The sequence below is a fragment of the Astyanax mexicanus genome, chromosome 4 (assembly GCF_023375975.1).
Source record: "Astyanax mexicanus isolate ESR-SI-001 chromosome 4, AstMex3_surface, whole genome shotgun sequence".
Classification (NCBI taxonomy): domain Eukaryota; kingdom Metazoa; phylum Chordata; class Actinopteri; order Characiformes; family Acestrorhamphidae; genus Astyanax; species Astyanax mexicanus.
This window is the reverse complement of record NC_064411.1, coordinates 11,174,543-11,186,930: the sequence shown is the minus strand read 5'-3', so window position 1 is coordinate 11,186,930 and position 12,388 is coordinate 11,174,543. Positions and strand designations below refer to the sequence as shown.

The window sequence follows — 12,388 nt, the reverse complement described above, 5'->3', positions numbered from 1 at the left end:
GTTTTAGAAACAAAAAATTAAAAGAGGAAAGCACTTTGACTGAACAGGAATTTATTTTATTTCACAAACATTTGAAATACACAGAAATATAAAGCTATATGTTAGCGTTCGTTTCTTATCACCAGGGCAGATTTATTAAAATATAAAGTATATTAATTCATTAAACAAAATCTCGTCCAGCGCTCTAAAAAGCTGCAGGCACACGTAGCGAAGTTTGGCAGCGCACGGTGCGGGATTACCTCTGTTTTCTTAAAGAAAAATTGTTTTTATGAATAACGACGGATCAAGTGTAGTTTAAAATGCAAAACCATGATATAAAACTCAATATAAAAACACCACTGTCATATAACCAAGAGAGACATCAGGCAAAATGCACTTCTCCCCTCTCTCTCTTTCTTTCTTTCTTTCTTTCTCTCTCTTTCGAAGCTCAATTCAGAGCGACGCTACAAATAATATAAAACTCAGTTCAGTTAACTAAAATAAGATGAGTGCGGAAACGTTAATTAAATATTGTCAAATATAAATAATAGCTTGAGGTTTTGGTGAGCTATTTCCATGTTTTGAAACTGAAACTAACTGAAACTGAAACTTTTATTACTATCAGGCTTTTTATTCAGAAAGCCTGTGGTTGTTTTCAATTAGTTTTTTATGGGTTTATACTTTATATTACTTATTTATTTTTATTATTTTATTTATCAAAATAGTTTATATAAATAACTACATCATATATTTTATGTATATATATATATACACTCCCCATGATTTCCATGTTCTTAGTTGAATATTAATTTTACAATTTCTTATTATTTTTATCATTTTATTTTATTGTCACTACTATTATTTTTTCTTCATAAGATATAAATTCTTTACTTTTTATGTGTCTTTTTTATGATCTTTTTAAAATGTCCTATTTTTCCTTTTTTACGTATATATTTTATTTGTGTAGAGTAAATGTTATTTTTTATTTCTATTTTTTTTTTAATATATATTTTATCTGTTTTAAACTGTAAATGCTCAGCAGCATTGTAAATGAGGATCCCCCTCCAGTGTAAATAATGGTTAATTGCTTGATTAATATTCAGTGTTGTAAACCCAGTTTTTACATAAACAATAAAGAGAATAGAGAATAAAATAACATTACTCTTCTCTTATATGAGCTGCTGGTGAATCTTCACAGTGTGACGGCGCAGTCCCCCAGCACGCGCTCAGCAGCCCCTCCCCCTGGCCATGGGCGGGGCATGTACAGCGGGAGAGCGTTTGTTCACTCTGTTAGTGCGCACCCAAATACCACCGTCCATCCGGGTGTATCAAACCAAACAGACCGATAAAATACAGAGAACCGTCGCATCCCTAATACACACTAAATATATCACTAAATATAACACTACACACACTAAATATAACACTACACACTAAATATAACAACACTACACACTAAATATAACACTAAATATATCACTACACACATTAAATATAACACTACACACACTAAATGTAACACTACACACACGAAATATAACACTACACACTAAATATATCACTACATACACTAAATATAACAACACACACTAAATATATCACTACACATACTAAATATAACACTAAATATAACAACACAGACACTACATATACCACTACACACACACTGAATATAACACTACACACACTAAATACACTGCTCAAAAAAATAAAGGGAACACTCAAATAACACAATATAACTCCAAGTAAATCAAACTTCTGTGAAATTAAACTGTCCACTTAGGAAGCAACACTGATTGACAATCAATTTCACCTGCTGTTGTGCAAATGGAATAGACAACAGGCGGAAATTATTGGCAATTAGCAAGACACACTCAATAAAGGAGTGGTTCTGCAGGTGGGGACCACAGACCACGTCTCAGAACCTATGCTGTCTGGCTGATGTTTTGGTCAGTTTTGAATGTTGGTGGTTCTTTCACACTCGTGGTAGCATGAGACGGACTCTACAACCCACACAAGTGGCTCAGGTAGTGCAGCTCATCCAGGATGGCACATCAATGCGAGCTGTGGCAAGAAGGTTTGCTGTGTCTGTCAGCGTAGTGTCTAGAGGCTGGAGGCGCTACCAGGAGACAGGCCAGTACACCAGGAGACGTGGAGGAGGCCGTAGGAGGGCAACAACCGAGCAGCAGGACCGCTACTTCCGCCTTTGTGCAAGAAGGAACAGGAGGAGCACTGCCAGAGCCCTGCAAAATGACCTCCAGCAGGCCACAAATGTGCATGTGTCTGCACAAACGGTTAGAAACCGACTCCATGAGGATGGTATGAGGGCCCGACGTCCACAGATGGGGGTTGTGCTCACAGCCCAACACCGTGCAGGATGCTTGGCATTTGCCAGAGAACACCAGGATTGGCAAATTCGCCACTGGCGCCTTGTGCCCTTCACAGATGAAAGCAGGTTCACACTGAGCACATGACAGACGTGACAGAGTCTGGAGACGCCGTGGAGAGCGGTCTGCTGCCTGCAACATCCTTTAAAATGACCGGTTTGGCAGTGGGTCAGTAATGGTGTGGGGTGGCATTTCTTTGGAGGGCCGCACAGCCCTCCATGTGCTCACCAGAGGTAGCCTGACTGCCATTAGGTACCGAGATGAGATCCTCAGACCCCTTGTGAGACCATATGCTGGTGCGGTTGGCCCTGGGTTCCTCCTAATGCAGGACAATGCTAGACCTCATGTGGCTGGAGTGTGTCAGCAGTTCCTGCAAGATGAAGGCATTGAAGCTATGGACTGGCCCGCCCGTTCCCCAGACCTGAATCCGATTGAGCACATCTGGGACATCATGTCTCGCTCCATCCACCAACGTCACGTTGCACCACAGACTGTCCAGGAGTTGGTGAATGCTTTAGTCCAGGTCTGGGAGGAGATCCCTCAGGAGACCATCCGCCACCTCATCAGGAGCATGCCCAGGCGTTGTAAGGAGGTCATACAGGCACGTGGAGGCCACACACAATACTGAGCCTCGTTTTGACTTGTTTTAAGGACATTACATTAAAGTTGGATCAGCCTGTAGTGTGTTTTTTCACTTTAATTTTGTGTGTGGCTCCAAATCCAGGCCTCCATTGGTTAATAAATTTTATTTCCATTGATGATTTTTGTGTGATTTTGTTGTCAGCACATTCAACTTTGTACAGAACAAAGTATTCAATGAGAATATTTCATTCATTCAGATCTAGGATGTGTTATTTGAGTGTTCCCTTTATTTTTTTGAGCAGTGTATATCAATACACACTCTAAATATAACACTACACACTAAATATAACACTACACACACTAAATATAACACTACACACTAAATATAACACTAAATATAACACTACACACACACTAAATATAACACACACACACACACTACATATACCACTACACACACACACTAAATATATCACTGCACACGCACTAAATATATCACTACACACACACTAAGTATAACACTACACACACTAAATATATCACTACACACACTAAATATAACACACACTCTAAATATAACACTACACACACACACTAAATATAACACTACACACACGCACTAAATATAACACACACACACTACATATACCACTACACACACTACATATACCACTACACACACACACTAAATATAACACTACACACACACTAAATATATCACTACACACACTAAATACACTCTGTGTGTGTTGTTGTGTTCAGGGTTCTGTGATTTCACTCTGGATCTGAACACAGCGCAGCATCGTCTCTCTCTGAGTGAGGAGAACAGGAGGGTGGAGTTTAGAGAGGAGCTGCAGTCGTATCCTGATCATCCAGAGAGATTTGATGGGTGGTCGCAGGTTCTGAGTAGAGAGAGAGTTACTGGTGTTACTGGACGCTGTTACTGGGAGGCTGAGTGGAGCGGAGGAGGAGGAGAAGCTGAAGTAGCTCTGAGTTATAAAACCATCAGCAGGAAAGGAGACGGATCAGACTGTCTGTTTGGACGGAATATAAACTCCTGGAGTCTGTTCTGCTCTGATAACAGTTACTCTGTTCTTCACAATAATAACAGAACTGCTCTCTCCACTCCTCCCTCCGGCTGTAGGAGAGTTGGAGTGTATGTGGACTGTCCCTCCGGCACTCTGTCCTTCTACAGAGTCTCACTCACACACTCACCCTCACACACTCTCAGACACTTACACACATTCTACACCACCTTCACTCAGCCCCTCTATGCAGGTTTTAGGGTTTATGGTTCTGGTTCCTCAGTGCGTCTGTGTAAGATAGATTAACCCTGTGTGTAACAGAGATTCGATGTGTGTATGTGTATCACTGTGTGTGTGTGCGTGTGTGTCTGTGTGGGAGGGAGAATGTGTGTATAAATATAAGTATGTAAATATTTTATTTATATTTTATTTTATTGATTTTGTAATTTTTTTCCAGAACCTTTTCTTTAATTACTGTTATCTTTATTCACTACTGTTATTATTGTTAATTATTGTTTTATTTTATTGTAAAATAGGTTCATATTAATAAAGCTAAATAAATGAAGAAAGGTGAAGAGGAGTCTGATGATTTTTTGTGTGTTTTGCTAAATGAAATTTAGATCTGAAAAAAGTATCTACTGGAATTAATGTCACAATTGGTTCTCTAACAACGGCACTGACCTTTCCATAGTAATTAGTAGAGGTGTATTCAACTAAGGATTTCCATTTAGTCAACTAATAGTAAAATCATTTTTTTTTCCTAGAGCACCGTAAACGGGATCCCCGTTCTCTTCTGGACTTTTTTCCACTTCAAAGGAAAAACCTAAAACACTCAGATCAATGAATAAACATGGTAGGTTGGCTTTATTTAGCTTTTATTTATTTATTTACTGAAACCGAAGAGAACATTTACAAAAAAAAGTCACCGTCAGTGCAGTGCGCATATCGCACATAAAACAGGAATAAAACGGCTTTTAAAACAACAAAATGTGCGTTCTCTCATCTCTCACTTAGCAACCTAATAGCTTTAAAATAATTCTCAGTTGGGAAACGTGTTGGCTAACTTCGTTAGACAGGCACTGTGCAAAATGTCAAATATTTTAAATAAAATATGCCTGCCTGAAAGTATAAAAACAATTTGCCACACGACAGCAAAAAAATATAAATTAAAGTAAGGGTCAATTAACGGGGTTTAAAAAGCAAACAACAACAACAAAAAATGTTTATAGGCCTACTTGCCGAGACCCACCGCGTTCAGAATCCGACTTGTGTTGCAAAATTAGATACGATTTGTAAAAAAAAAAAAAAAATCAAGAAAAAGAAAAAAGGTTCATAACGTATGAAAAGCCCGTGTTCTACTGCACCTGTAATCCTCTGATTTTTGAGTTGTGTGCCAGAAAAACCAACTTGTTGACGTTGGACGGATGAAGGGCGCTCCGCGCTCTCCTGGCAGCTCTATACAGTTTTGTGTACCTCTCCTCATTTTTTTGCCACCATTCCAGTGGACCTCCGCTGCATTTCGTGAAGTCTTTTGTATAAGCCTTCATCTCACTGTTTTCATCCTCCGCCTGGTCCTTCTCATCCTCATCACTGGCCAGCAGCATAGCCATCATTGTGTCTTTATGTCTGGGCACAGTCGGCCCAGCATCCACCACCATGTCACTTTCCTCCAGGGATGACCTGTCAGTGAGACTCTCGGCTATTTCTGCTACCGCTGAATACGCCTCTTCTCTTTGCGCATCAGAGAGAAAGGAGAGCTTCTTAAAGCGGGTCTACTACAGCAGCACTGATATAGACGCTCCTTTCCAAGCCTGGATCTTTCAGCTCCTATCGCCTGTCTATCTCATCCGACAGTATAGTTTTGATGTTTTTTGTGATTTTGCTGTCGTCATCACGCACCACCAAATGCTGTTTTTTAATGCTCATGAGCATGGGGACAGTAGCAGACAGGGATACGTTGGTGTCTTGTGACAAAATCTCTGTCAGAGTGACCATTGGTTTAAGAACAGCAACTATGTCCTCTGCTGTGCACCACTGTGATGTGGAGAGATCCAGGTCACGATCTGACCGTTTGCTCACACTTGTATCCGTCAGTACGGCTGAAACGGGCACCTTTTACTCAATAAGGCGATCAAGCATCAAATAGACATCAAATTACAACATCCTGCACTAATTTATGCTGAGGGACATTCTGTTCTTTCTGTTTATCTTGGAGTGCTGAGGTGGCCTTTGCCTTTTTTTTCTGAAATGAGAAACACTGCGCCTTGCAGCAGCAACAGTACGGCAAATAGGGTCCTGTTTTAGCGCACTGTTAATGCACAGTTGTAGCGTGTGGCCCACGCAGCGCACTCCTTTCATATTTCCCCACGCTGGCTGCTGGGTCAGCTGACTGGTGCACGCAACCATGTTTGCCGCATTGTCATGTACCACAGACACTATTTTAGTGCTTTGGATGTCCCACTCAGAAATGATCTCCGTCAGATCTCTTGCAATGTGATCGGCTGTGTGACTGTCATCCATTTTTTTTGTTTCTAAAACGAAACTTGTTTTAGTCGCCAGTCTTCAGTGATGAAATGTGATGTGACTGTGAGATAGGCTTCCATCTGGATCGAAGTCCAGATATCTGTTGTGAAGCTGACTGCTTCACAGTTCTGTATTGCCTTGTATACCTCTGATCTTGTTGATAAATATTTTGTGTGCAGGACATCCATCACTGTTTCTCTTGTGTAGCCCGGTTCAAGTGTGCGCAAAAGTTCTTTAAATCCCTCGCCCTCAACAATGCGCACTGGTCTCATATCAAGCGCGACAAACTCCGCAATTTTTTCAGTAATTTCCGTTTTTCTTTTCTGTGACAATGGTGGTCTCAAATCAATTGTTTTTTGTGTTAATCTCGGGCCGCTGGTGCTGCAGACATGCTGGCTGAGCTGTCAACATGAGTCTGCGGGTGTAACTGTCAGAAAAAAGACACGTAACTTAATATTTGTTTTATTCGATGCCCGCATTGATAAACGGCTGAACTGTTTTTTCGCCTTACCCGTTTCAAATGATACGCCATGTTGGTTGTTGTCGTGTGATATGCAAGAAGTTGAACTTGCACTTTACTTTCTTGGGATCATTTTTATCTACCTAATATAAATCCACAACAAAAATAAAAAGGGGGTGGACAAAAGTATTGGCACCCTTTGAAAAATCATGTGATGCTTCTCTAATTTGTGTAATTAACAGCACCTTTTACTTACCTGTGGCAACAGGTGGTGGCAATAACTAAATCACACTTGTAGCCAGTTAAAATTGATTAAAGTCGACTCAACCTCTGTCCTGTGTCCTTGTGTGTACCACATTGAGCATGGAGAAAAGAAAGAAGATCGCAATGATTTTCTGGAAGAAATGGAGTATTATCTACACTTTCTTCCGTATTTAAACCATCACTTCCTCTCTACCTGCTTGTTGAACAACCAAATAGGTCAAGGGCGTGGGTTAATACAAGCAAAGGTACAATATTGGTCTTTACAGGGTCAAATGTGTTCCCTCTGAAGTACAAAGCCATTCCTAACAGCAATAAGTACAGATTTGTACTATTTATCACTGCACTGATAAACAATATATATATATTTAACTGAACATTTTTACTTAAAAGCCAGACAATTTTGGTTAATCAAGTTCTTGACACATTCAGTTGATGATAATGTTTAGAGTCTTTATAATTTTCGCTGGCACAAAAAACATGGGTACATAAAAGGACTTTAACTAAAAGGCGCTATATAAGTTGAACTTCATTCATTCATTTCTCATTACTGAAATGGTTGATTATTTACAAATAAATTCATAATCAGAGTCATATTTTGTTTGCAAGTATATTTACATAATTCATAAATCATCTTTTTTCATATATTTATTTTTAACACAACATCCTAAAAAATGTTGTAAAGCATTGACTGTCGTGGTAATGAGAGAAATTTAAGACATTTAAAAAAAACAAATATGAAAAAATACTCTAATTTATGTAACCCTGACAGTAATCTGATTTCAAAATTGCCAAAAATGTGCATTTCTAATCATATATCAGATGTCATATCACATTGCAGTAATGATACATGTGAAACATTGTGGACTTCATCTTTAAAATGCAAATTAAATGTATTTATTTATTTATTCAAAAGGGACAGTGCACATTGATGAACATTTCAGTTTCAGCATCAATATAAACGTACCAGAGTTAGCTAAAAAGCTAGTTTTCATATGTAGTCCCTGGGAAGGTTGTTGGAAGAAAAAAAAATGTGTCAACAGCTACACACACAATACAATAACAGCACATACACAGTATACCTACAGTACCACAAACATTTCATAAAATATACCTGGCTATCAGTGATTACAGATTTGTTTTGCTTTCAGTTTCTATTTAAAAGTCAGGTAATTTATACATGTTGGTAACTCAGTGGGTAGACTATGGACTCAGAACTAGAACAAAACAGACTATGGAGTTAAATCAATGTCACCAGAACCTGAAACAAAAAACATATTTCTTGAATATAAACGGTGTGTAATCTGCTGTTCTTGAAAAATTGACCTTCAAATATTTAGATATTTACAACTCAGGTATTAAAGGTTCAGTTTAGAACAGTTTTAAAATGACAGATAGCCCACATTTCACCTAAATAAAATAATTAAGGTACAAACATTTTAAGTTAAAAAAAAAAAGTAGCAAAAAAATACTTTAACGATTAAAAATTCAGGTAAAAAAAATCAGGTTGTAGAAATTCAGGTTAAAAAAAGGTTATAAAATGTTTATGTTCCCAGGCATAACTGCTATTGGTGCTTTGAGAGGAAAAATAAAGTCCCCATCTACACAGGCAATACAGGAAGCTCTGTTTTGAACAAAGCCTCTTGAAAAAGGGTTTACAAAGCTTGTCTCTGCCTTAGCCCCGCCCTCTCATCTGTAATCCCTCCTGTCTCATTTGTAACCCCACCCCCTCGTTACTTACACAGGTGTCCCTTGTGTGTGCCTGTGTATAAATACCACATGTGCTTCTTTTGTTCTCTGTCGTGCTTTTTGGTTGAGCCTGTCTGATGTTTTTCTGTGTTTGTTGAGCGGCTGACTTGCTGTCTTTTTGTCTATAGAGTTCTGGTTTGTTTTCTATATATTGTTTGATTCTTCGTTAATTTCACTTCTTTGTTAAGACCTGGTGTAGTCTCTTATTTTATAGTCTTTGTTTTTCATTGTCTCAGTTTTTATTTGTTTTTGCTATATGGAAAATAAAAGCGACTTGCATCTATATCCTGTCTCCTCCATGTTCCAGTGAGGAAAGGAAGTCAGTGGAGTCACTATGTGACAAAGAGCTGGTGCAGATGTATTCAGAAATATACCGCTCCTTATCCACAAAGGAAGCAGTCTCCATCTTAATGAATGTGGACAAACTGCACACAAGCAACCTGCCGCCAGTAAACCCAAAAGCTGGAGAGGTGTACATTTATGTGTGCAATAATGAGAATACCAAACAAGACTGGAGAGCAGACCATATCATGTGGAAAAATGAGGGCACAAGAACCCTTAAACCTGATAGTGGTATCCTCAAAGTGCGCTACTTTGCTGTGAAAAATGAAGAAAAAGTTGTTCTGGAAAAAGGTATACGAACTATGCAGTAGCAAATCATCATACTTTCCTTTCTTCACTACTTGAGAGATGAGACCGACTACGTTCCAAAACCACATGGGAATTCCAAAGACTGTGACCGGGATTTCGTCAGAACTGCTCCCTCGGTTTTCAGTCGCATTAAGGAGAAGAAGAGATGACCCCCTGCATCTGTGTACAGAGACCTCATTTATCAACCAGATTCTTACAGCAAGGAGCACATGGAGACTCATCTCCCAAGAAACATGATGCAGGTAGAAAACAATCAAACGTGTGCTCTTACAAAACATGCTGCACCAAAATGATGTAATTGCAACGTACATACTCAGCGAATACCTTAAAGGTTTTGTGCATGATGTGGGCTGATATATCTACCCAGAGTTGCTCATTGTTGCCGCAAATTACAGAAGTTAAGGATACCGATTGCCTATATGGATAGTGGTGTCCCAATCCTCCTTCATTATGACACAACATTCGATTTGGGAGATTATTATGTCTCTCCCCTTCTTTTCCGTTATGAGGCTTTTAAAGAGTGTCCCATTATCCCCTTAGCCTTCCACATTCACCAGACCTGGAGTGCAAAAACTCACAAAAGCTTATTCACAGATTTGCTTGATCTTTTTCTGGAACTCATCTCCTCACAGTTTGTCATATGCACTGATCGAGAGGCTGCAATAGACCTGGCTATACGTTCAGTGCTTCCAGCAGTTGCAATAGTAAACTGCTAGAACCACATTCTACAGAATGTAAAGTTTAAACTGCGAGAGTTGAAAGTTGATCATGATGTAAATATGTACACCAACGATATCAGAGATCTTCTAGAGTCTTACACCAAAGAAGACTGGGACAGGAATCTTGAACTGTCCAACAAATGGAGCTCAGCATTTGCTGAGTATTTCCGGAGGCACCTGGAAGTCCGCCAGATTTGCACTGCAAAATCTAGGCCCAACACTTTCTGAAGTCACAAATAATCCTTCAGAACGTTTTAATGCGACCCTTAAAAGGTTGGTGGACTGGAACGAGGTCAGACCAGAGAAGATGGTTCTCTCACTCTGCATTCTCCGGACATACAATTTAAATGAAGTCCTGAGAGGCTGCTGTAATCTGGGGAACTACCACCTAAACAAGGTGAGTTTGAGAGTTTGGAGAGGGACATAAAAGACACTAATTTCCCACCTGATGTGATGATTCTACAGGAAATTTCTGGGTTACACAGAGACCAAGTGTCTCAATCCAATCAACAGACCTTTGCTTCTTCAGAAACAGGCTTTGACATCGAGACTGTCGCTTGCACAGCTCATCATTTCCATGGACAGATTAATCCTTGTGCCAAAATCACAGTCTTTTATTATTAAAGGGTGGATGGGGAAAAATATATTGCCTCACTGGCCCCAAAAGAGCAGTGCTCCTGCAATTCTGTCTCACAGTGCTGTCACATCCTAGCAACCAGACTGGCTATTGGCTAAGAAGTGGGGCAGAAGAAAAACTTCTATTTGAAGAAGGTGGTGAGGAGGGCTGGTAGGAGAAGATCGGAGTTAAAAGGTCCAACTAAAGAAATATGTTCAGAGAATAGCATTACAAGTTATATGTCACAGTGAATTAAATGTAACTGCTCACCCTCAGCCTGTAACCACCCCACCGGCAGGAACCACTATCAGCAAGCAATAGTCCCTCTCTTGAAATCAATAATGATATATAAACATATGTCAGTCGCCCTGGGGACCTCCTCCGCATAATTGAGTTTCCCCTTTTGCCCTTTTTTTTGCCACGAAAACCTCAAGGTGGTCTTGTGGGGCCTAGGTCAAAAACCAGTCCTGGCTTGAAAAATCTATCTGGGTGCTTAAAATTTACAGTGGTTGTACCGGTTCCAGAGAGGAAGTGGAGTCGGAACATGTGTGGGAGCCCCGCCCACCACCAAGTGGCTTTAGGAGCGTCTAATCGAGTTGGACGTGAGCGCCGAGCACTGACCCCTGGTGGCTAATCTGGCCTGATCATTTTATTTGGTTAGGACTTGGGATCTGGATTTCCAGACAGTTTGGCCAGACCATCTGACTTTTCTATTGAATGAGAAAGTTCACAGTCCATGTTAAATCTGACAGATTGGTGAGGAAGTCCCTAACGCTAACCCTAACCTAACCCTAAACCTATCCTCAAACCAAACCTCAAATCAAACCTAAATCTAACCATACCTAACCTTACCAAAAAGGTGCATTATGTAGGACCTGAGAGCGAGTGTTTGAAATGGCTACAGTAGTCCAATTTCAAAACACCACAGAGAGAAGTCTGCTCCGCCCACCGCTTCCCAGCCACAAAGGTTATTTGGGTTGCCAAAGTCAGGAGGCTGATTCTACACAATGGTAAGACTAGTAGGAGAGGCAGAGAACAAAGAGTACGAGCAAGAGGAGAAATACAGCAATTCTAAACTCCTCTAAAACCCGTATCTAGCGTTATATTGACTGTATGTTACACAAGGAGCACTGAAGCAGCTCTGCTAGCTGGCTCCTTTGCTGCAGCGCAGATCGATGTAGTGTAGTGTTACGTGCTGGCAACCTCGGTGGGAGGAGTTAGTGTTTGCGAACAAGCTGCAGGAGGAGTCAGAGGATAAAACAAACACAAAACCCCGGGACGGCCTGCACATTTAAAATAGGAACGTACTGCTGAAGCCCTGCTGACAAGAGATGCCAGTGCTGTCAAGAAAAACAAGAGATTTAGACAAACAAAAAAAACACTCACACCAGTGGTGTGCAGTGAGGCCCTTCCAACCCTTCAGAGAAGGGGTGACT

At 40.1% G+C, this 12,388-nt stretch overlaps 2 protein-coding genes across 18 annotated transcripts in view; one reads left to right on the top strand and one right to left on the bottom strand.

Moving 5' to 3' along the window:
* The window catches only part of LOC111197417 (NACHT, LRR and PYD domains-containing protein 12-like), a 396,972-nt gene that overhangs the window by 46,358 nt on the left and 338,226 nt on the right, over window positions 1-12,388 (top strand). Inside the window, exon 11 of one of the 7 annotated variants that reach the window (XM_049476978.1) lies at window positions 3,711-3,847. The exons of the other annotated variants lie outside the window; for them this stretch is intronic. Within the exon in view, the coding sequence (XP_049332935.1) occupies window positions 3,711-3,847 (137 nt within the window). The remainder of the gene's footprint in view (window positions 1-3,710; window positions 3,848-12,388) is intronic. 7 annotated transcript variants of the gene reach the window in all.
* Window positions 1-12,388, bottom strand: part of LOC125801101 (NACHT, LRR and PYD domains-containing protein 12-like) — a 431,224-nt gene that overhangs the window by 350,515 nt on the left and 68,321 nt on the right. The gene's annotated exons all lie outside the window — the stretch shown is intronic.